The 25,455-nt window shown below is 38.4% G+C and overlaps 1 protein-coding gene across 6 annotated transcripts in view; it reads left to right on the top strand.

Annotated features, from left to right (window-relative positions):
• PLEKHA1 (pleckstrin homology domain containing A1) overlaps positions 1–20,532 on the top strand; it is a 31,296-nt gene extending 10,764 nt beyond the window's left edge. For 2 of the 6 annotated variants that reach the window (XM_059477232.1, XM_059477234.1), the window contains exons 2-12: positions 2,683–2,843; positions 4,209–4,265; positions 5,006–5,051; positions 6,453–6,550; positions 8,946–9,077; positions 9,900–10,043; positions 10,939–11,007; positions 12,989–13,053; positions 13,851–13,914; positions 14,641–14,730; positions 17,976–20,532. In XM_059477232.1, coding sequence (XP_059333215.1) covers positions 2,703–2,843; positions 4,209–4,265; positions 5,006–5,051; positions 6,453–6,550; positions 8,946–9,077; positions 9,900–10,043; positions 10,939–11,007; positions 12,989–13,053; positions 13,851–13,914; positions 14,641–14,730; positions 17,976–18,290 — 1,221 coding nt within the window. In that variant the 5' untranslated portion in view covers positions 2,683–2,702 and the 3' untranslated portion in view covers positions 18,291–20,532. Of the gene's footprint in view, positions 1–2,682; positions 2,844–4,208; positions 4,266–5,005; positions 5,052–6,452; positions 6,551–8,945; positions 9,078–9,899; positions 10,044–10,938; positions 11,008–12,988; positions 13,054–13,850; positions 13,915–14,640; positions 14,731–15,839; positions 15,911–17,975 lie in introns of all 6 variants that reach the window. The other 4 variants (XM_059477238.1, XM_059477237.1, XM_059477235.1 and 1 more) reach the window with 4 other exon arrangements.
• Positions 20,533–25,455: the final 4,923 nt, after the last annotated feature.

The raw sequence follows: 25,455 nt of genomic DNA, 5'->3' as shown, positions 1-25,455 counted from the left end.
GCTTTGTCATGTGTTCAGTCCCTTTAGTAACTGGAAGAAAGGCACAAATTGATTTTTTTTTTTAATGTGCATTGCAAATTGTGATTCATTAATGAAGGTTGAATAGAATTGCTATTAATTTACAGGGGAATCTTGCCAAGGTGTAATGGGTGGAAGCAGGCTTTTAAAAATGGAAACCAGTTATATGACACAGTGTTATATTTCAATTTATTATAAAGTTAAAGGTGGGGGCTTTTTTGTCTCTTCTTTAAGACCATCAGTCTTGTAGAGGGCTGTAATCCCATGAGGAATTTTAAACTAATTTGAAGAAAACAGCAGTTATACAATTTACATTTTAACATTATGGTTACTTTATGCTGTATTTTCATTAGAGCATAGAGTAGGTGCAAATAGTATCATATTGTAGGCTAAAAATTAGCTGGTAGTACTTTGAATTAGAGAATCTTTATTAATTTATGGTTGGATATTTTTTCTTCTTCTGTAAGAATTAGTTTACTGACAAATAAGAAAAAGCTTCTGAGTTTTGTTTTTTGCCCTGGAAAAAAAATTTCAAGTATTGGAGTAGTTCAGCTTTAGCTGATTGTGTGTTCATAATGGAGCATTATGAGCATCCTCCTTTCATTTTCCTTGAAAGGTTTTCTGAAACATAGATTCTCTTATGGGGGGAAAGTGCTTTGAAAATTCAGTTGGTTTTATTCAAGGATTTTTAATCAATCCGGATCTTGTTTGAAAAACAAGTTTTCCTTGTTTCGTTTTCTTCACATCTGCAGAGAACACAGCTTTAAGTCTGCTCAGACAGGAAACCAGCCACCAATATTTGCTTTTTTTCAGGCATAGGCCTTTTCTGGGCTTCTTAAACTGTTGCTATGAAGCCTAAAAGTGTTCTGGAAATGCTGGATGATCTTGTTGAAGAACCACCTGGTACAAATTAGGCAATACTGATAAATGGCAATTTTTATATTCATTTAATGCAAACAAGGTGTGATGCCAAGTTCTGCCAGATTAGATGTGTAATTTAGAGAACAGCTACCCTTGAGCTTGCTCTGTGTTTATAGGAGATGTTGCTTCAGTGTGAAGTGATCCCAAGAGCCTCAATTGAATTACTGATGAATGTTTGTTAAAATAATGATATTGTCCTGAGTGCTCAAGTGTTTATTTTTGTGGTCCTTATATTTATAACTTGGTTACAGAGCTTGACTTAGATCTGTGATATTTAAATTGTGAGGAGCACACCAAGAAAATGTAGATTACCTTCGTAAATTTTCTTACTTTATTGAACAAACCTTTGCATATTTAAACCATTGTTGCTGCTGATAGACTTTTTAAAAAATGTTTCTCAAGGTGATTGAGTCAAAAATTTGCTTGGGTTCTAATTAGTCATAAAATAACAGCTGTAAATACAATTATAAATGTACATGTTTGTATATTGATAACCCCTCACCCCAAAAATGTAAATATCTGAGTCCCTAAAATAAACACTGATTCTTTCCCCAAAACAACACTTGAAAAACTGTCTCATGTTTTTGGTGTGGGTATCAGTAGCTAACTACAAATAATTATCAGGTGTCTGTCTCATTGTATGTGTATGTAAGTGTATTTAAATCAAGTTACCTCAAATATTAAAGGTAAAGAGTTTAACGAAATACTAAAATGAAGCTTCCATATTACAATTAAAGCTGGAAAATTATGAAAAATGAGATGTGCTTCAACCTTCTGTGTCTTACATTAGTATTTTTGGATCTGTACTATTTCTGAATTTTGTAACAAAATGTGAAGACTGAATCATTTTTTCCCTGCCCTGGGAAAGATTGGCATCAACCTGATTTTTATCATTTTTAGATGAGTATGCGAATTTATCTTTGCTCTTACAAGGCTCTTAAAGTAAAATGACTGTCCCATAAAATAAAAGGAAGCAAAACCTGTGATGCAAAAGGCAGATCCATAAAAGGTGAATGGTAAGAGGCTAATAGGTGGGCACAAAGCAGATGTTATTTAATTTTTTTAATGCAGCACAAATTAAAAAAAAAAAAAAAGAAGACCCCAAAAGCCAAAATAAAAGCCTGGGGCAGTCAGACCTCAGTACCATGAGCAGAGAGTGTTCCCATCTCTGTTGGTGCACATACAGCTTCATTTTTCCTATTTAATGTATAAGAATGAAAAGATGTCTTCTTAGACACAGCTAGACGTGAAGTGCTTTTTGTAGGAGAGAAGAAAAATGAGAACAGTGTTTCTAAAAGCTGTTTTATTGCATTTGCATAAGCTAGATATGAAAAATTGCAGTGGGCAGCGGAGCTCCTAAAGATTCTTTCGTGGCCGTGAGAAGCAACGTCAAAGGAGGAAGTGTAACCCCACTGCTGTCTCAATTTTGTGCACGTTGTGAAGGATTTTTCAGTGATTTTTGTCAAAGTCTTGATGCTCATCTGCTGCTTCCCACTTGTAACTTTACACTTAGGCTGTTGGGTCTGCTAAATACACGCAGCAAAGTCTGAAAGTCCTGTCTGAAAATGCAGTGGTGGTGGTGTGGGGAGCAGCTATGCTTCACTTACCCTTCCGTAGAAACTTCTTGAAGCTACTGATTGAAACTGCTCAAAATGTCGTGCACTGAGCGGTCTTAAAATTAGCAACAAGGAACTTTGCTTACCTCCTGTGCTTTTTTTTTTTTTTTTTTTTTTTGTTGTGCAGTGTGATGTCCAGGGTCAGAAATGCCTTATGTGGATCGCCAGAATCGCATCTGTGGTTTCTTAGACATTGAGGAAAATGAGAATAGTGGGAAATTCCTGCGGCGGTACTTCATCCTGGACACGCAGGAGGACAACCTGGTGTGGTACATGGATAACCCACAGGTGAGCTGCTCCTGCCAGGGGTTTCCTGGTTTGGCTCAATTTTGGGTTTTCTAATGAATTCGCAAAAGAAAAGTGGGGTTTGGTATTATGGACCTGGAAGCCAGGGGAAAAAATCATTGAGTAAATGAAATAATTGTAAATCAGGTTAAAATAACCAGATGAGCCAAATCGCACACCCTGGTGTTTAATTCACCTTTAACCTTATGTGTGGTTTTCCTTGCATTACATATTGCTTTCCCTCAACAGAATCAGTCATTGAAAAGCAATTTTTAATGGACCCTGCAATAGCAGTCCAGCATGGATGGTGTATGCATGAGGACAGCTTGTATCTATTGGCATGGAGAGCAGCCTTTAGATAAAAGCTGCTTTTACAATGTGCCTGCATCCCTGTGCTTCCTAGCAGAGGGAAGAGCAGATAATTGCTGAAGGTTTGGGCACAGAGACAGTGAGAGCACAGGATCCAGGTCAGCTGACAGCTCCTGCCAGAGGAATATCCATGTACCCTTCTGCCAGGAGCAGCAGAGTTTAAAAGCATCAGTCTGCTGTTCAAAGGAACCAGCAAAAACAAAATGTAAATGAGGTGCAGCTCCATGGATGTGACTTGTGACTGAAGCATTTAGCAGTTTCACTGAGGAGAAAAAGAATTTCTGCAAGTAACACAGACTTCAGACATTTGATCTGAGTGAAAGGAAGCAATCCAGGGCATGTGGACAAAATCTTGAAGTGCTGTAGAAATTGCAGTTCCTCAGAAGTTTTAAGACTTAATGATATTTGCAGTGCACACCCAGGCCTAGGTTAGGCCTTTTATTTTACATGCACAAATGAAAGGTTTTCTTGCAAGAGAAGAATTGAAACTTCTTGATTTTCTCCCACTGCTGTAATTTTGAAGAACTGCAGAGTTCTGGTAAATATGTGAAGGCTTTCCTAAATCCCTGAAGTGATTGGAAAATATGTGAGATGGCCTTTGAAGTATCTGACATAATAGATGAATGTCACTTCTTGTCCCTTCCTCCTGCCCTGGTCAAAGTACAAGAGACTCCAACATCTGCTAAGGAAAACAGAAATTCTTTCCGGATTTCCTGGATGCAGAGCCACAAGAATCCTTTTTCCTCTAGTAAAATACATAAACCTCTGAAACAATTACTATTTGTATTGTTTCTAGCAGTCTTTCTGTTTTTAGTTAACAGATGTGTGTATAATAAACAAGTAGTTTAGATCCTGTTTCAAGCATACATTGTGCATTGTCTGTAAAAATATGTAAGATTTTCTTTTTGTTTGTGGAATTACTTGCTTTTTATGCATAAACACTGATTGTGGCATGAGAATAAACTAGTTTCACTATGTAACATATGTGATTTGTTTCAGAATCTTCCCTCTGGATCTCCACCTGTTGGGGCCATTAAACTTACCTATATTTCAAAGGTAAGATAATTAATATGTGAGACACATTAAATACTTGATGGTAACTACCAAGGGCCTCAACTTCAGACAAATTTAAATGGCACTTACTCCTTTTGCTTCTGTGATACTCCTGAATTAGAGAAGTGTTAAAACACTTCAATAGGTTCAGGTTAAAATAAGAGCAGATAAATTGTGTTGTCTAAGTTTTTTTAGTGATTACAAACAGCAGCTCTTTGTGCTCATAAAATTGAAATTTCAGGTCTTTATGAGTATTTGAATTCCCATTAGTCTTGGAGGAAAGACAGGTCATTTATGAATGGGAAGATGACTTTGGGTGTGATACCTTGCAAGTAATAGTGACTTTTAATAGACAGGACAGAAAAATTTCTAAAAAATACTTAGTCCTTTATACTGTGTATACAGTTAGTTCTAAATATGTCTGAAAGGGAACTGTGAACTAAGAACGTTTCTGTGGTTAAATTTGTAGCAGATAGTGCATTAACAAATAAATGGAGAAAAATACTTGACCTTTTCTTGTCTTTCTGCTCATTTCTTGTTCTTCCTTTCAATTATTTGTCGTCAATATCTTCCCACCTTCCTTGTTTGTCTTTCATTTTTGTTTGGTTTTAGTTCTCTTTATCATTATGCCTAACCACCTTGCCGTGCTTCTAATCTTTTTAATTTACCCCCTTGAAAGAGAATAAAACTTGTGATGTCTGATGTGTATTTTGTGACATTTATAATCTGAATTTCCCTTCTAGGTTAGCGATGCAACTAAGCTGAGGCCAAAGGCAGAGTTCTGTTTTGGTGAGTTTGGCTTGTGCTGTGTGCATCAAGTGTCTTCTTCAGACATTTGGAACAAGAGAATGTTCTGCAGTTCTGCTACCAGCTACAGCTGGGAGTGGTTAAAAAATAGCTTGTATTCACTTTCTTCTTTAGTATGATGGAAATGTTGGCTTCCTCATAAGGTGTTTTTGTGTTTTTTTCATATTGCAGCTTAATGAGGAGTAGGTGAGAGCTGCTTTTTCAGATGTCTGAAATTTTTGAGGCATTAATAAGCAATGACAGTTGTTTTGAGAAACGTGGCCTGCCTGTCAGCTGGGAAGACAAGAAATTTAACTACTGAAATCGGTTTCCTGATGAAAGACTTGATTTCATTGATCTAAAAATACTCTCAGCCAATGCTCTTAAGTCAAATTTCAGCTTCTGGTGCTGCACAAAAAAAATAATTCTTGGGGTGCCTTCTAGATCTAAATTTGTTTAAAATTTACTGAAGCTTTAGATAATGCTAAAGCTCCTCCTGGTTTTAGGCAAGTACCTGGTGTGTCAGTTCAGTGCCATCTACAGATTCCAGATTCCTCTGCACATCTGTGGAGGGCTTTGTCCTCAGCACTTGGAAAGTTTCTCCTGTCAGTGGGCCAGCTCTAAAACACCTTAAAGATCCAAGATGCTGGCTTAAATATCTCTAATTTATGAAAGAGTTTTCATACTTTGTAGAGGAAAAATACAAATTTACTGTCTTTATATTCAGATGGTTTTAATCACCGTAAAACCTATTTCAAGAATTAGCCATGATTTTTTTTTTTTTTTGCTGTTACACTGAAATGTGTTTGTCCTTTTTAATGAAGGATGCCAGGGGTTGTGAGGTAGAGATATAAACTCATTAAAATATGTTTCTCTGCCAAGTCACTAAAGTAAAATAATAGTTGTGTTGTAGCTGTCTTAAAGTTGTTTGGTCTTGTGCATCATATGCTGAGTAATTAATACTGATTTTCCCAGCAATTAACATTTTTTTTTAAAAAGTAAATCAGTGACCATAGTCATGTTCATAATGTCACAAAGGATAACAGATTCTGGGCAGAGGATTAAAAGGAGGAATTGTAGAAGTCCCCAGGTATAAGACTTGTTGCATGGGGAAATTGAGAAAGAGGAAATGGAACTGTAGAATATTTTGATAAAATTCAAGACAGAAAAATCAATTTTCAAAGTTTGTATCATGACATTTAAGTGGAGAGTTTAAATTACTATTTTTTAGAATAAAGCAATCAAGTGGATTTATGTGCCTTAAAATTACTTTCTAAAATGAAACACAGCAGAGCACTTAAGTGCTTTAAATGGAATTTCATCTGAGATCAAATCTTTTCATAATGATATTAAGTTTGCTCTTCAGTTTCAGTGTTGTTAACTTTTTATGATGGTTTTTAACAGTTATGAATGCAGGGATGAGAAAATACTTTCTACAAGCCAATGATCAGCAGGACCTAGTTGAATGGGTAAATGTTCTGAACAAAGCTACCAAAATCACAGTAAGTGGTTGAGTTGATCTTCAGCAGTGCTTTCAAATGATGATTGTCTCAAGGTGCTCAAATGTAACCTTTACCTCCAGTTTCTGTCACCACAAACAAGTCTTGGCCTGACTTTGGAGTACGTAGAGAAACTGTACAAAACTCCCCCTAAATTTGAGTTTAACTTTCTTTTTGGAAATTGGACAAAAGATAATCTTTTTAATTATAGCTTAGTATTTTTTCTAATAATTTAAAATTAACTGTGCATTAATATTATTTGAAATATCCAGAAGACACTAGCAAGCAATAAGAAGACACACATACTTTTACCTGCTGTCAAAAGTTGTTATTTCTTAAAGTATCACTAAAATATTTGATCAAGCTCCAAAGGCTCTCTCCTGATTTTGAGTAACATCCATGCAAAGAAACCTTGCTGGTCCTTCTGGTAAATGTTAAATTACTTCTCTGGATTGTACCAGGACAAGTTTTTATCTCGTGATAGAAACCCCCATGTGTTATCTCAGTCTTTTCAGGAGGCAGAAGTTATGGTTTTATATTCTCCAGTTTTGGGGAAGTGATGACAGTGAATGCTTCTGAGAACACACTCTGACAAAGAAGGGGTTCTGAGCATGGGTGCACACTTTTGTGTCTGTTGTCAGTGACTTTCTCATTTTTTGGGTTATCTAGGGATGTTTACATGAGTTCTTTGCACTGTTTTAATGCAGTCCATTCTTTGGAGTTATAAAAATGATACTACTAATAATAAATTAAAAAAACACAGAAACACAAAGCCTTCTCACCTGGGCTTTTCATAAAGAGGATGCACCACAACCAGGCCTGAGCTGCTCCCAGTTGAAGAAATTAAATGAATAAATAAATAAATGATTGCATCAATTTAGAGTGAATGCCGTTTATCATCTGTTTATCTTGCATTTGAAATGGCTGGTGAAATCATCAGTATTTTGTCTTTGAAGGAACGAGCCTTTGAACAGCTCGAGTACAGTATTAAGTACATCCAATTATTGAATCAAATAATTAAGATCACTCAATTATTTTAATATGAGCATTACTTGCTGCAGATTGCAATCCTCCAAGATTCATTGCATGTTTTAGTCCTCTTGAGTGCTGATAATATCAGAATGGCTGTGAACCTCTGCAGCCTGGCACACTGTGTACCCAGTTTTGAGTGCTGTTTGAAAATGCCTTTGTGTGAGGAGGTGGCCGTGGGCTTGGGCCGCAGCATTTTCAGTGGGAGTTTGTGACAGCTGAAGCACTTCCCCACAAAGCTGTAGCTACAAACCCTGCTTTTCAAAGGCTGAGGCTCATGAGTGAGCTATCCTTCAGTGCTGGGCTTGGCTGGGGATGGAGTCCCTGGCAGAGGGGTGGCCAGCAGGACACTGTCCTAGGCTGACATCTGCTCTCAGCACTGTCTGTACTTCCCTGCAGGCTGCATTTTGTAAAATGAGCACTCCTGGGCACAGGAACTTGAATCACAGACTATAAAGTGGCTTTGCTTTCTTGTCTGGATCAGTTCAGTTCCATGTTTTGAATGTGTCACAGTCTTGGATGGACAATTTGTGTGTCCTTTCTGAAGGAGTTTGGATGTCCTCTGTAAATACCCAGTAGGTTGCTGGGTGGGGTATTTGGGTGTGAGACTTGAGCTCCTCTTGTTGAAGTCACTTCAGATGTGCTATATTAACATTAGAGGTGAAGGAGAGATTGAAGGAGAAGGAAAAGAATTGAAGGAGAGATTTCTTTTTCATTAGAAATCAACTAGTCACTGCATTTCTTAGGTTAAACAAGTTTACTAAGAAAACTGAGTAAACTTTTTAGATCAAAACACAGGGAAATCAGATTCCTGTGGAGTTTTGATGGCTTAGTTCCACATTTGAGAGAATTATCTAATAGTAACTGATAGTTAGGTAGGCAGGGTCACTTTGGCCAGAATTTAGCAATATATCTATGGTTAATGGGGGCAGTAACACAATCTTCATGCCAAGTACATGTGAGGACAAATGTCACACTGGTCAGACACCCTGTGTGACCAAAGTCCCAGTGTTTATGGCCTTGCTGTGCTGCCTCTGCAGGCACTGGGGCGTCTCCACTTTCTCACTAAAACTGAAAGCATCTGAAAAATAAAGAACCAGTTCTCAGTGCTTCGTGAAGATTAAGCGATGCACTTTATGGCAAAGCTTGCAACTGATTTCATCCCCTGAAATGTCTTTATTGGCACCACTTTCCTCTGGACCACTAAAGCACAGTCATTACAACAAATTTTTGTGTAAGACATTTTTAGCCTTTTACAGTTAGTGACCATTTGTTAAATCCTGCTGAAAATGCCTCAAAATTCTTGAGTAATGCTCAGGGCTTTTTTTTTTTCATGAAACTCATGTCAATTCTCACATTCCAACTGCAGGTACCAAAGCAGTCTGATCCTCTCTGCCAAATGGAAAATGCAAATCGTCAAGCTGAAAGCCCAGGTGGAAAGAAACAAGTCTCTTACAGGACAGAAATTGTTGGTGGTGTTCCCATCATTACACCCACCCAGGTAATACCCTCCAGACAAGTGGGTTATTATTTTACACAAAAGCTGTACTTTTATATATACCTTTATTCATACTCAGTGGAGGTTCTCAGGATTTTATTCCCTTTATATAAAGATTTTAAAGATTTGCTTGAGTACTGATTTTTTTTTTTTGCTCACACATACCTGTTAGTATAATAATAATATTTTTGTCTGCATAAAATTAATAGTTGGTGTTAACAGTGATGAAGTTCTGCCCCTTTAACAGAAAAAAGGGGAAAAAAATTGTAAGGAAAAGTGGGGAAAAAAGGTTGAGAGGCTGAACAAGCTTATGGAAGTAGAATCTGTACAGTGCTAAAGATAGAACTAAATCTGTTGCTGAAAGTTTTCTGAGATGAAAATAGTTACAGATTAGATGAATATCACGTAAATTATATATATGCTCCCAAAATGCTTTAAAAATTTGGTGAATTCTGATGTCTTGTAGTCCTAGAAATAACTTTTTGTTTGCTGTAGCCACCTCTAGTGTTTTGCCCATGTTACTAAATACATGCATTAGTTTAAATCTGTACCATTTTTTTTACTGGGTGTTTGTCAATATCATTTCAAAGTACTGAGCACATTCTTGGTTTAGTTTCTAAGAGCAGCTTACAAGGATTCAGCCCTTGGGGAACTCAGTTGTCTCTGGAAATCAGCTAAAATATTTTGTTCTTTCAGATTGGAAATGAGATTTGTGAGCATGGGATGATAAAGTTATTTCCTATTGTAACTACTATAGCTATTCCTTCACCTTTAGAAAAATAAAAAAACTTGAGAGTATTCTGAACTTTCCTGTGTTTTTTCTAGAAAGAAGAAGTCAGTGAGGGCAGTGAAGGGGCTGACAGGAATTATTTGAAGAGGTCACAAAGTCACCTTCCTTATTTTGCTGCTAAGCATCCCCCAGATAATGCCATTATCAAAGCTGGTTACTGTGTCAAACAAGGAGCAGTGGTAAGTATTATTAAAACAAAATAAAATTGACAGTGATTTTATTACTACTGAGAGTAATAAGGATTAATTAAAGATAAAATTTATCCTCTAGTAGCACTTAATTTTTCTGTGTTTCTTCTTTTCATGACTTTCTTTAGTGTTATGCTGTTGAGGATATTTTAGAGAGGCAAAGTGTGTGCCCAGACTTCCATGTGATGGTTGGTGCATGCAGCTGGGAATTCTGTTCTACATTCTGTAGAGATCCTTATTTTGCTTACTAAAAACATCTAAATTGGGACAGAAGTTCAGTGCCTGCTTTTTAAATCAGTCAAAAAAAGCTGATTTTTCAGTTCAGAGGAAGAATTGTGCATCTTATCAGACTGATTAACACAAGTGGAGCTGTTCATGTGATGTCTTGCTAGAAGAAGGAACAGATAGTTCAGATTAAGCAAGATACACATCTTTGAGTTCTCAGACTCTTTTTATCTTGGATTATGAAGCTTTCTTTTGTGACATCCCTTTTTTAGTTAAAAATAAACTGGAAACCTGTGATGTATTGTCTTCCAATTTTTCCTATAGAATAGTTCTGCTGCTGAGTTTCTACAGTTTGAATAAATCTTAAAATTCTTAAAGCTACTATTTTCTAAATTTTTTCAAAAAAAATTACTAATTGGGCAAAGTCATCCATAATTATCTTGGGGACACTAAAGATGCAGAAGTTGTTATTATAATAAACTATAATGAAAACATTATTCAAAATTAATAGTTATGAATAAATAGGAATTACAAAATATCATGTACTATAAATAACAACTAGAATGGTAAATATAATTTAATATATTCATAATACATTACCTGTAAGTCTATTTTATTTTATATGTAAAATAAATAAATATTTATTGTTTTCCCTTAACAGATGAAGAACTGGAAGAGAAGATACTTTCAATTAGATGAAAACACAATAGGATATTTCAAGTCTGAACTGGTAAGTTTCCAATTCTGTGTTATTCTCCAGTGAGAGTTGCAAGGAATATGCTTGTGTTTGAGAAATGTGCTCTGCTGCTCCTGCAGCTCTTGAGTCTGTACTGTAAAACCTTTTAATGACTGGGAAGAACCAAAAGAAATTAATGGGGCAACTGTTCAATCTGTTTGGGAACCTTCCTGTAGGGCACTGAAGAACAATAATAAAATCTACTCTGCAGTCACCCTGATTCTTATATTAGTACTTTGTCATTTTACACTCTTATAAAATTAATTGTGTTGTTGAAATAGCTGATCACTGTAAGAAAGACAAAACTAATCTTGCAATTCTTTAAATAAAGTTAGAATTATGCTTTATCATCCAGATAATGGGATCTTCCCCCACATTTGTTTCACCAGGGCAGCCAAGATGGACAAAAACCTCTTGATTTTCTGTTCAACAGCAACATTTGCAGAGTTTCTTTTAGCTTCATGACCTTTCTTCCCCTGTCACTCTACGTTTTTGGCTGATTTTGACCAGATGTTAAGTGCCTTCAGGCTTCATTTAAAGATTAAATGGCTGGTTCTGAAGACAGTAAAGTGTGGGATTCCTTTTTAGGGAAAACAGTCTAAATGTAAGAAAATCTGTACCTAAGGAATGAAACCTGAGTTGTAGAGTATTGTAAATTAAGGAGAATTGAGTTTACAGGCCAAACATAAGATGTAAAATGTCAAGAACCCAAATTTCAGGCTGTTTCTGAAGTTAAATTTGATTTCATTTCTAATGAGGGCGTCTGCAGCAGTAGCAGGGGTTTGATCTTGCATCATTATCTTTGTTTAGCTGTCAGCAGAACAATTCTGACTCACTGCCTGTAAGAAACCCTCTATTTTTATTTAAAAAACAAATGTGAGCTCAGATTGCTCACAAACAAGCTCTAACCCAGTGAAGAATTGTGCTGTGGGAGAGTGGAATATGAGACTCAGAAAATGATCATTTCTGAGCTGGGCTTTTCCCTCCAAGAGATGGTCTTTACAGTTGATGTATTTGAAAATGCATTTTAATGGATGATTGAATCTAAGAGCAGCAGAGAAGAGATACAAGGAGCACAATAACTGAAAACATTGGGTTTAAATCTTCCTACATTTGATCTGCTAAAGAACAAACTGATCTAAAGGGAACTGCTCTTGGGGCATGGTTACATTTGGGTGATGTTGCTGCTTGCTCAGCATAAATCTCCTAAGTGTCTATTACAGGAATTGTAGGGGAAGTCATTGCAGAGCTGAAAGCTTTTGTTTTATGTGGAAGTGGTAGGCAAGTGAAGCAATCCATTGTAACTTGGTTTAAAGAAATCACAGTAGGAGGTAAAATAAGTTGTTGTTTGTGTGTAGTTTACTGCAACAGCCACTAGAAAATAATAGTGTGTGTGATATTATGTTGTCATGGGAGAAGTGAAAGTGTTTCTCTTTGAAAGTTCTTTTTTCCTGTTGTGTGAAACTTTAACACTTATTTTTATTATGGTAACAGAATTTCTGAATGCTTTGAGAGTACTTGTTCTTTTACAGGTGTTAAGGACTGGTTTCCTTGTAGTACTTTTAATTGTATTAAGTATAGGGTACAGTTAATCTTACTTAGTCCAATTAACATAGCCTCTTCTATGGTAGCATTTCATAGCAGATTAATGCAATCAAAATTTTAATGAAATGAGCTGCTTGAGGCCAGGGTCAGTTATCTGATCTGCTTAGGGGGAGAGGACAGCAGGGTTGTTTTCATTATAGAATGGAATTAATGTTTTGGGAGGTTTTGCTTCTTGATTTGTCCTCCTCTTCATTGCAAGTGCCGTGGTTGGTTTAATACTTACAAAAGCAAATAAAATTTTGGTTGACACCATTTTTTTCATAGTGACTGCCTTGAAAGTCTTATTTTTGTAAGACTGCTGCTGTCCTGGCCTCTGGCTCTCTGTTCTAGTTCTTAGATACACTGTACTAAAACATATTTCTTTTTTCAGGAAAAGGAACCTCTCAGGGTTATACCACTTAAGGAGGTCCATAAAGTTCAGGAATGCAAACAGAGGTGAGGAGGGAATCACTGATATCATTACAAGGGATGGAATTCCCTGCTTGGTCATGGCCAGGCTGCTCCTTGGAGAACTGTTCAATAACTTCACTTGATGTGTGCATGTGGGGTGTTCTTTCTTTATGGGACAGCACATTGTTTTGTGCATTAAATGGGTTTTTTGAGGGTTCTGTATTAATGTGTTTCAAATTTGCAAACTTGGCACAAGGGCAGAACAAGGGACTGTCATGGAACCAAGAGTTAGAGATGTGTGGGTGCTGTCTGGTCTGAGGCAGCAATTTCAGGAGTCTGTACTCTGCTTCCATAATCTCTAAAACTTTAGAGGACATTAACTCATGTTGGGTGGATGAATCTGGCTGAAAGCACTCTTCACCCTGCTGTTTCCCTCCTACCAAATGGCAATATACTAAAGAATAATTGCTTTTGTAGCACTTGAGAGATACTGATTTTTCTGTTTCTTCTTTAGCAGACTACTTACATAAATTTGACTAGAATGATATTTTTTAACATGATTTAGAATGTTCTGATTAAAAATGTATGATAAATATATTTGACTTAATGTTATATGATTTTAAATGTTCCAATTAAAAATACATATAGTAGCACATGTGCCACTGGTAAACTAAAGTCTTGGGGCTAAAATTAGTAAAAAAATCAGTAAAAAAAATAGAGTGATAAAGAAATGCAAAAGTCAGACAGCAAATGCTCTGATTCTCTGCCAGTTCTACAGTCTTGTTAAAATACAGTGGGAAAGTTGTACTTGCTTTTGAACTATTTTTGTATTTCATTTGCAGTGATATAATGATGAGAGACAATCTCTTTGAAATTGTAACAACTTCTCGAACCTTTTATGTGCAGGTAATTTCTTTTTTTAAACTTTGGGCAAACCTAAGAGACTGCCAGAGTTAAATACACTTTAAAAGTGAAATAGCAGCATTTCTTCACTTTGACCATGGCATGATTTTCAGGGGGAGTGTGATCTTCAGGGTATTTTTACTGCTTTATATAGTGGTATGCATTTTATAAGTTCAGAGTAAGAAATGTCTGGGTTAAGAAATAAAGTCTGCTATGACCATGTTCGCAGGGGTCTGAGGATGAGGGAAGAGATGAGGATCTGACTCCATGTTTCAAAAGCCTGATTTATTATTTTATTATATATATTATATTAAAACTGTACTAAAAGAATAGAAGAAAATATTTCATCAGAAGGCTAGCTAAGAATAGAAAAAGAAAGAATGATAACAAAGGCTTGTGGCTCGGACAGAGAGTCCAAGCCAGCTGACTGTGATTGGCCTTTAATTAGAAACAACCAATGTGGGCCAGCCAAAGACCCACCTGTTGCATTCCACAGCAGCAGATAACCATTGTTTACATTTTGTTCCTGAGGCCTCCCAGCTTCTCAGGAGGAAAAATCCTAAGGAAAGGATTTTTCATATAAGATGTCCGTGACAGTCTGCCTGTAAGAAATGAGGTCCCCCTGTGTTTCAGTGGCACACTGAGCAGCAGGGTCAGCTTGTGCTGCAGGTGGTGGGGCAGTGGGCAGGCTGGGGCTGCTGTTGACCATGGTGTTGTTGTTGGCTGCAGGCAGACAGCCCCGAGGACATGCACAGCTGGATCAAGGCCATTTCTGGGGCCATCGTGGCGCAGCGGGGACCGGGCAGATCGGCGGCTTCCGTACGTCACCCTGCGCCTCAGAGGGGCTGCCACGAGCTCCTGTTCACTTGTGCCACTCACTCCTGCCTCTTCCTTCTGCCTTCCCTCTCTCCTGTCCTGTAGTAACGTGGCCTCTTTGCATGAACTTTCAAACATCAAATACTTTGTGGTTTTAATGGAGCACTTTTTTTAGTCCTACCTGTGACTTTCTGTGCATTGTTTGTCTTGAACATGTAGATAATGTAGTGCTAACCTGGAGAAGTCCAGTATGATCTGTCACTATTACTACTTTGGGAGTTAAATTAAAACTTTCTAATTCCTGTGAGGTGTTTCTGCTAATTGCTGTGTTTTGCAATCCAATGACAATATCCTAATTTCTTTGTAACAACTCTCACTGCTAAATTGTCATTCTCTATTGCTGATAGTTTATTGTATATAAATTTAAGCTAAGAGATCTGTGCTCACACAAATTAGTTCTTGCTGTTGAAAATGCAGTGAGAACAGCATCTTGTAGTTCTGAACTGGGGCACTGTGGCAAGTGTTAATATTTCTGAAGCCACATGGATGCCAGCATTTCATATCTACTAGCATTTCAACTTTATTAGTTGTTTAGCACAAAGGTCATTAACTTGTGGAAAGTAGTGGGAGTTACTCTGGTGTCACAGTGTCTCCAAGTATGCCCAGATGTAGCACCAGGAATACTTCACAGCTCAGGTATTGCATGCTGTGTTTTTCATTTTCTGTCTCTGGGATGTTTTGTAATAAACTGGATACATCATTACCCCCATAATCTGAAATCTAGTAATTCAAACCTGTCTTTTGACTACAAATTTGCATTGATACCATATTTCTGGTAAGCTAAGCTCCCTTCAGCCTAAGCTCCCAACCAATTTTTGGTAGCTGCTTCATGCTTTTATTTAAAACTTCCTGATAAAAATTTTCTCTTTGTGGGGGCAATGAAGTCACGCAGGTAACTTTTCTTTCCGTATGCTTTTTTCCCTGTGGTTTTCTTTTTGTGTGGGGCTAACTGAGCAATGTAGCTATGACTGTCTGCATCACTTCTTGTTCCCTGTGTTGTCCTCTCTCCCAAGTCCAGGTGACTCTAATCTTAGCTTTGCACTGTGTTCCAGATGCGGCAGGCCAGAAGGCTGTCGAATCCTTGTATACAGAGGTATACATCAAGAACTGGTGAATGCAGCACGTATGTGGGCTCTCATGGAAACTTGCCTTCTTAACAGAGGGCTAGGACTAGACACTAATTTGCACTATAAAACAAACTAAAAAATAATGCTACCTGTTGTCATTACCATTACTGAAAACTAACTCATCAATAATATCGTTCACTCGCAGGTTTGCACTGTTTTTTCTTGCTTTTAAAATGATTGGAAATGAAAAACACCAAAACCGCTGCTTATACATCAAAGCACAGTAAATATTTAACTATAAGTGATGTCACTTTAATAGGAAAGCACTAAAGCTAATTTGCATGAGAGTTCATATTTCCATTTTACTTTACATTTGTTTTGAAACTGCGCCAAAGTGAGATTAAATGGAAGCTGCCCACAAACTAATACAGATGAGTGCACACAGAACATGCACGTTGTAACTCTAGGATTTGGAAGGCTCTAAAGTAGCCTGATCTGCATGGCTTATGAGATCTCTGCATGAAATTATTAGTTCAAACATAGAAGCATTATATAATAATGTATAATCAGTACCCTGTTCAAAGCAGGGCACCTTAGGAGTAGTGCAGCAGCACAGTCTCTTAACTGTGAAATTACAGCCAGTGTGGGTAGTAAAATCTGGATATCCCTCAGGGCAGCTTAGGAAAAATTCAGAGGTCTTGTCCTAATATCCCTTTTGTCCTATTTGGCGAAGTAAAATTATTAATAATAATAATAACAGTAGGTAAACCAGTGACTCATAAGTTCTCTTAAAGCAAACTTTTTTCCTTAAGTGGAATATCAAGGCAGGTATGAAGTAAGGCAATGTAAATGATGTGAAATACTTTAGTGAAATTGAACACCAAACTCAAGTCCAAAAAAAAGTTGCACAGGTTCATCCAATAACATTTATAAAAAGAAATATGGTAGTACTTGGTAAAATCCATTTTCATTAAATTTATTAATTCATATGTCATGAGAATGTCGTAACATTCTAAAAGAAACTTGAAAAACTACAGTGGAAAAAAATAAGTATTTAATTTAGGATTTATAATTGCATCTTGGACACACATCTGTGATGGGTTTGGGGTTTATTTTTTTTTGCTAACAAATGTGCTTGAGAAATGCCTTGATTTGTGTGTGCACATGGGCTGGCAGATTCCTTTAGTTCCTGGACTAACACTGGTGATGGCAGAATTGGCAGCAGCTGCAGCTCCTAATGCACACACAGTTCACTGCAACATTACACAGTATTTGCATCAGAGCATTTCAAACCCAGCACTGCTCATGGATTTGAGAAATCCTGACAGAACTGATGGATGCAGTGCAGAGCCCAAGGAACTTCTTGTTCCTGTTCAGGAGGCCAGGCTATCCCAGGACATCCAAATGGCATTCCATGCCTGCTCTTCAGACAACTAAATCATTCCTGGGTAGTCTGGGGACTTGTTTTTGTCAGTAAGTAAATGGTGGAAGATATTTTAATAGCTGTGTAAAGGTCAGCAGAATAATGATAATAAACACAAAACAATAACTTGCATGGAAGGAGTAGCTTAAGTATCAGTTTCTTTTCTAGGTCATTAACTTTGGAAATTTTTATATACTCATGATAGCTTAAAGTTTTTGTTTGGTTCTTGGGAGAAATTGGGAAGATTTGGTGCTCCAAGAACAGGGAACAGTAAAATGTGCACTACTTCAGGATCCAGGATATGAGTGTTTGATTAATATGAATAGATCTGAATCCATTTTTCTTTTGGAAAGATGTGACTTTCAATGGCCTTTAAAGTGTGCATCTTCAAGCGGTTATTTAACATCTTAGTAAAATGAGGAGCCTAAATTGCTGGACTAAAGTCTACAGAGCTGCTGTGCTTGATTTAAGAATTTCATCTCATTGAGTGCAGCAGCTGATGTTGCTGTGAGCTCACACTCAGTAAAGCAGAGCCTCACAAAGCACCTGCCTCCTGCTGCCGTGGCTGATGCTTCGCTTTGTGTATTTTCTGTCTCCATATTTGTATTTATTTTGTTTTCATGAGTGTGAAATCTGAACCTGCATCTTTCCAACGTGCCATCAGCCACTTCACCTGACACATCCCCTTCTTTTTCCAGGAGCATCCCGAGTCTTCTGCCGAGCCCGGCCATGCTGTCCGTGCAGCCAGCTCACATTCCACAGCCCCTCACTGCAGCCCTGTGGCCCCAGCCCCTCACCCCAAACCCCCTGCCTTGGAGAAACGAGGATTTCACGAGTCTTTTACCAAGGCCAGGCCAAGGAGCTACAAGATCCAGGCTGTCGCTCCAAGAGAATCAACTTCCAAAGTGACTGACCGGGGTCCCTGGGAACCCCGGAGCAAAAATGGCACTCAGGAACAGGATCCTGGCCTTGTGGATCTGGATGATGCAAGCCTTCCAGTTAGTGATGTGTAGGGATGGAAGTGTTTGGAGAATGATCCATTTGTTCGGTCCTTTAATTTCCTTGCTCGGACTTTGAACCAAAGAAAATTCCAGGAAATGAGAACAAAAAAAAAAAAAAAAAAAGAAACCGGAGCACTGCTGTTATATATATGTGTGTGTGTGTTCTGTGCACACATGGGTATATATAATGTGTGTGTGTGTTGCCTTTCAGCTGAGGGTCAGAGATGGACCTTAGGCATTTTCTCAAAGCCTGATAGTAAATCACTTACTAGGGAGGGGCCAAACTGCACAGTTTAGGAAAAAAAAAACCAACCCAAAATGCATTAAACAAACAAAAAAAAAGTACTTGTGCAAGTAAGCAAGGTACCAGCAACTGCTAATTCCTAATCTGGCAGGTTTACTAAATTTGCAACTAATGCTCTGTTTTGGAGAACTTGTTGCCAACAAATGTGATTATTTAATTCCATCTTAAACTACAGTAAGATTTTAGGTAAATAGGAGAATTTTTTCTCTCCGTGACTTCCAGATACCAGGAAATGCACAAAATGTTTCTTCTGTTCTTTAAGATCAACAGTGTCAACTGATTTGTTATCAGAACAAGAATTCTGAACTCCCTTGGAATTCTAGTCATGGTGCTGTAAAATTTCCACTAAAATAATATTTTGAATAGTCAGCCTATTTTTGATGCACTCCTAAAGGTGGGTTATAACTTTTTGCACATTTGGATTTCCACGGACTGCATGTATTGGTGTTTTGGAGGGGGGGAGAAGAGAATTTGGACTTTGGAATTCGGACACTTTAGATCTTTTTAACTAAGTAGGGTTTATGTTGTGTTACATTAGGCTTTGCAGCAATTATGCTTTCTTAAATGTTTAAATGTATTGTTTGGTTACTGTTTTGAGAATGATTCCTTCCCAGTGCTTTGTGAGCAGTTCTTGTTTCTGTATTGATCAGTGGAAGAGCTCCTTTAGTTGTGTTGTTATTGGTACTGAACTGTTCCTAGTCCTGCAATCGTGGCCTATAACTTTTGGTGCACTAAGAATCTGAAGTGCCTGTGTTTTCTCTCACATTGTTGAAACACTTTGGGGTTAGTGATGTACACAGACCATTCTTACTGGGTTTGAGCGTTGGCTTGGAGTTGCTCTGGATAGCATAGCTTGAAACAGCTCTTTAAAACAAGATTTATGCCAGGGGTACCAGTGTTCTGGTGTTGCACCCACTGCTGTGCAATATGTGTTCTTAAAAAAGTGAGTATTTGATGTTTGTGTGCATTGTGTTATGGGGCATCAGTGATGCCAGCGAGGAGAACCTTTACATTTCAAGTATTGGATTAGGTGGTGTGTACTTTTCATCATTCTTGGAAAAAAAACCCATTTGCTTTAATCCCAACCCCACAAATATCTCATGCTGCTGCTTACTGTGATCCCAGTTGTCCAGCTCTGTGAGACTTCCTTTGTCTGCTGGAACCTAAGATACATATCAGGCAAGTCCATCTTCTCTCCAACTTCCAAACTGACTTCCTCCTTGAGAGATATGGATGGCTTTACCACAGCAATTTGTTGATCCCAGGACAGAAGAATGGAATATAAGAATGGAATATGTCACATAAGAATGGAATATAATGAAATTCAAAACCTTAAATTATATCAGCACCTTCTTTTGGTTTTGGTTTATTTTTTTTTTAATCCATAAGCTAACTAACCACTGTCTCAAGGCAGTGGTGTCTGTAAATTACTGGTTTTGTTTGACTTTAGATATATGTGAAAACTAGCACAGAATTGGAAATTATTGTAAATGTCTGTACTAGTATTGTAGGTTTTAATTTCTATTAAAAGAAACCATTAGCTCTTTAAAAGCTTATTTTTTCACAAGTACATTCTGTGTGGAAGACACTTTGCATTGTAATATTTTTACTGTAGTCTAACATCTGAAATCACTTGCTCTGGTACAGCTTTCACACTGCATGGTCATTTTATTGTATTTTGGTATTGGCAATTTTACACATTGGGTGGAGGTAAAGCAGCTCCATTATGGGACTTACAAAAAGAGGGGGAAAAGAGAAAAATGAAAAAAGAAATGAACTACTGTTGTAGTTCAGTAGCATAGGGAAATATTTGTGGTTGGTCACTGTCAGGGTCTCCTATTTATCAGTACTTTTATAAATCTATGAAAATTGTTAAATTATTTTAGAAACAGTGCTGTAAATATGTCACATTTAAATTGTCAATAAATCAGTTTGGGTAACTTAAAATAATATCTGGTTGAGTTTCTTTGCACCATGACACGTATTTATATTCTTTTTCAGCATGTAAGAGATCAGATTCTCCTTTATCCAGCCATAGCATCTCTAATCTTTCAAATCTAATCAGGTTGTGTAGCCTAAGAATGAAATTGAACAGACTGAGCTGATTTTCTTGTGCTAATCTCAGTTTCTTCTGTGGAAGTTTTACATGTTATGCAGGGGATATTGATTAAAAAAACCATTGTAACATGAATTTTTCTGTCTTTACACGGATGGATCAGAAGGGTTCTTTCTCAGAGATGCTTCCCTGAAATCCAGACTGGCCCCAGTTACCCAGATTCCACTGCCCCCACCTGGCTGTGCACTCTGCCCCTGCACTGAAGAGTAAATCAAATTATTTTTATGGCCACGGATTTAAACTCACTGTGTTCAAATAAAATACTTACAGAAAATGGAACTGCTGACAGCAGTGCACATTCCTGGGGGCAGCTGCTGAGGGGTGATGTGTTAGGATACAGTTTAATAAAGTGGAATATTCTTTAACCTTGTGGAATATCAGGATGTCAGCACCACCTAGGGGTCACACTCCAGCTTTAAAAATCAGTCAAGTGTAGTACTAATCTGCTTTTTAAGTGTATTTCATACTGAAAAATTGATCTGGAGACTCCAATTGTTAAGTCACTGGGCTGTTCCAGGTTGGGTGTTTTTTTTTTTTTTTTTTTTTTTTTTTTTTTTTTTGTTTTGTTTTTCTTTTGTTTTGTTGTTTTGGGGGGGGTTTTGTTGTTGTTTTTTGGGGTTTTTTTTGTTATTTTTATTTTTGCTAATTTTTTTTAGGTTTAATAGTAAGTATTATAATGGATGGAGAAATTACAGAGTGTACCTAATTTGGACACTCTGAAGGTGTGGAATACATATTACTGTCTTTTTAACAATTCCATTTTAAATAATGGTGAGAGAGGTAAGAAATTAAAGAAGGGGAAGTATTGGATAGGGAATTTAAGTCTAAAACTTGAAGTTAAAGCAGTGAAGCCATGTATAGCTTTACCTTTTAACAGTTTCATTTAATGTCTTAATAATCTTCTGAACTTTGCAGAACAGCCTAAAATTATTTGATGCTTCAAGCCAGTGAGCTGCCAAAGCCCTTCTGAGGTGAACTAGTGAAATACTGAATGCAGCTCTCTGGAGAACTGAAACCTGAACCCTGCCCTGGGAGTTGTGTCTGCCTGGATTTTCCACTTGAGATTTTCGGTGCCACCTCTGAGGAAAAGAAGCTGGTGCTCATTTGTGAAGGCACTGCTAATGACCTAGCAGCTGTTGAACGCTGCCCTTCAAAGTGTCACTTTTGACACTGTAATTAGAGATTTGCATTTCAAACGAGGGGAACTTTGCCTATCAGGATGCACAGTGAACGCATCCTGCAAGAATTTAAACCACTCTGCATTCGGGACACTTGAGTCACCTCTGCTCTCAAGGGATACTGATAAAAAAATCCCAGGGGAAGAAAATGTGACATGGATTTTTCTGTCTTTGCAGGGATGGATCAGAAAGGTTCTCTGAAATCCAGCCTGGCCCCAATGACCCAGATCGCACTGTGCCCCTTCGGAGCGGTGGCAGTTCGTGGGGCAGTGGTTTATTTTGCTATAAATGACCAAGTTTCAGGTTGTTTCACAGCCTGCAGTGTCCTACGTGCGTTCCTGCAGGGAGGAAATGCCACCTGGCCACAGAGACACGCTCGCTGCAGGTCAGCAATTGTTCCTTGGGGCAGGTCGCTTGGCTCCGTGTCAGGCTCTACGAATGGCTCGTTTCGTTTGTAAATTGTGCCAGCGGTAGTGCCTGTCGAGCACCAGGGTTAGATTATATCAGGGGAAGAACGTGGAGTTTTAAATTCCCTGGTTTGAAGCCATTCTCTTTCAAAGCAGTGGCATTTTTTTTCTGTGTGTAGCAATGAATGTAGTTTTTATAAAGGTTCGGTTTTTTCTTTCAGTTTTTATAAGATTTCTCTTGTTATGTTAAAGTGGAGAAATCCTGGGTTTTTGGGAGGTGGGAGTAGGGTTGTTACACTTTTTCCCTCGAAAATCTGAAAGGAAGCCATTAAGGCATGCAGCAAAATAATGATAATAATGAATCGAACAGAATAAAGCTGGAAAAGCTTTCTGCAAAGTTGGAGTTTACTCAGCTATCAGCATTCCAGCCTTCCCAAAGCTCCTTCATCCTCTTTTCTGGCCAGAACCCTTCTCGACTCAAATTTATCCATTTTTCTCTGCCCAAATGTGCCCTTTTTCATCCTTTCCTTGCTCCCCCTTTCCGTGTGTGCCCAGGTGCTCCCAGGCTCGCAGGGCAGGGCAGGCTGGCACAGCATCCCTGGAGCCCTGGCAGCAGTGCCCGCGCTTCCATCCCTCCAGGGGAATTTCTGCTGTGTGATCTCTAGGTGGAGCCTCCTAACACCCAGTTCCCTGTGAAAAGTAGGAGATATTTTACCTCTGAGACTCCGGATATGTTTTTCAGACCACCTTTCTGGTGTTAATGTCTGCTGTTCTGCGTCTGGTGGAGGAGAAATAATAATTGCTGTTGGTGCAGCACCTCTCAGGTCTAAGGCACTTCTGCACAGATCAGATAGGCAATTAACAAATTATTTTTCAGTGAGCTAATTTATTAACCTCCCCAAAGACTTAGCTCGGTTATTCTGGAAAGCAAGACGTTTATAATCAGATTTTGTGCACCTACAACTATAAAATTAATATCATAAATTATTATATTTTTAATACTTAGTAGAAGATTTCCATTCTTTCCAAGAAGAGTTCCAAGAAGAGTTTCCAAGAAGCTGATAGCGCTGGCTGATGTGTTAAAAATACATTTTTTCCTCTCTAGAACAACCCCCTATCAAAGGTGAGGATAAAAAGAGACACAACCATCCATGGACAGAGGATGGCAGAACCTGGAGCTTTCCCACTGTGGGTAATTTTTTCCTGCCTCTGGAGATAAGGCTGCAGTGGCTTTGGGCAGTAAATTATCTGACCACAGCAATGTGAGAGGAGAGCAGAGAGCCCGTCTGGGCTGGGGAGGATGAAACCCCACAATAATTCACTTATCTTTGAATATTTTGTTCCTGCTTCCAAATAGGAGTTGATGAGATCTTTCCTGAACCCACTGGGGTTTTTTTGGTTTTTGGGTTTTTTTGTTGTTTTTTTTTTCTTTGGTTTGAATTTTTTTGCTGTTTCGTTGTTTTTGTTGTTGTTTGTTTATATTTGTTTTTATTTAAATGGTTTGGGTTTGGGTTTTTTTGTTTGGTGGGGGTTGTTGCTTGTTTCTTTCTTTCTTGCTAAAGCTCATCAGCTTTTGGTAAAGACTTGTCTTTAAAAGGAGCAAAACCCAAACCAAGCAAAAAGCCCACAAAGCCATCGATAAGCAATGGATAATTAATTACTTGGAAACATTTTGCCGTGATATCTATACATTATACATACATATATATATCCCCCATATATATATAAGGGGGTATATAAATGTATACATATGTACATACGTTTAAAAATTTTTTAACTTGTAAATAGTTTTGAGCTTTCTCTTAGACTTGTTAACACAAATTATTTTAATATTAAGACAATTCTGTGAATCGTTCGATTTTACTTCTTGGGTCACTTTTGAAATCAGAGGATTCTCCTGAAATCTGTTTTCTTGCAGAATACAGAAGTTACAGGAAAACTACAGATTTAAGGAGTTCACACTGAAACTTTAACTGGGAACACTGGAATATATTTTGTTTCCAAGCTTCAGGTACTAACCAACAGTTTAGTAAGTTTTGCACTCAGTTTGATAAGTTTTTATGGTGTTCCCTGGGACAATTGGAATTCTGGTGCTTGGGAAGCTCAAATGGCTCGTTGTTAAACTTTTCTTAGGGGAAAATATTTTGAATTATTTTGTGTCAATGTAGTTGCTGACAAGTTCAACTCCTTGGTCGCAGCTCATCGAACAGTTAACAGCATTTCCTCTCGCCTAATGGGTTGTAAAGTTCATTAGCTGCTTGATTAGGTTATCGGCGCCTGATAAAGGTACACTGAAATAATTATAGATTGGGAGTCAGTTCAAAAGTTTAATCGGCTTGTAATTTAAAAAAAATTGGCTTTGCTGAGTTTCCAGCTCAGTTAAAGCGCTCCCTCTCAGCTTTGGCAGGGATGCCCTGTCCCTCGGAGGGCGCTTGGTTGTAATTAAACCTCCTTGTAAGTGCCCGAAGAGCAGATGGCAGAGAGGCCGCTGTCCATAGGTTCTGGCCGGTGCCCAGCTGCCGGATAAATGGGATCAGCCTGCCTGAGATGGTGGAAAACTCCTTTTTTCTTTTTTTTTTTTTCCCTATTATTATTCCGGTTGATTAATCTTCTGCTAATTGCTGGTATCCACCTCGCCCTGCGGCTCTGAGCGTGTCGGGAGAAGCCGAGTAGGAGGCTCGGGAGCATCCTTGCTCCCATCCCTTCCTCCCATCCCTGGGGTACCGGGCAGCGCCTCCCGAGCCGGGAATCTCACGGGAATGCCGGCCATTCCCGGCGGGGAGTTAATATTGATATCAACTACCTGATATTTGCGTACATTTCCATAGAATGGATGTATCCTTCACTCCTTCCACCCCATCCCCTTATCAGCCGGAAGCTTTATCGGCGCTTACTTTGGATTGTTTCCCCGTAATTCCCGAGGTGGGGAAGCGTTCACATCCCCCTGCCCTGGTTCGCACGAGCGCCTTATCGGCCTTTCCCCCGATCTTAATCATTGCCGGCCGCGATTTCGGGGCTTTCAGCGCCGTTTCCCCGCAGCGCCGGACCTCCGGCTGTCCCGGGGGGAATTTGTCTGTCCCGGGGAGGGAGTCATTGTCCCAAGGGGCTGTCTCTGTCCCGGGGGCTGTCGCTGTCCCGAGGGGCATATCGCTGTCTGACATGTTAAAAAAAC

Source organism: Ammospiza nelsoni, chromosome 8, assembly GCF_027579445.1.
Source record: "Ammospiza nelsoni isolate bAmmNel1 chromosome 8, bAmmNel1.pri, whole genome shotgun sequence".
Lineage (NCBI taxonomy): Eukaryota > Metazoa > Chordata > Aves > Passeriformes > Passerellidae > Ammospiza > Ammospiza nelsoni.
Note: the sequence above shows the minus strand (reverse complement) of the source record. Positions and strands in the feature narration are given on the sequence as shown.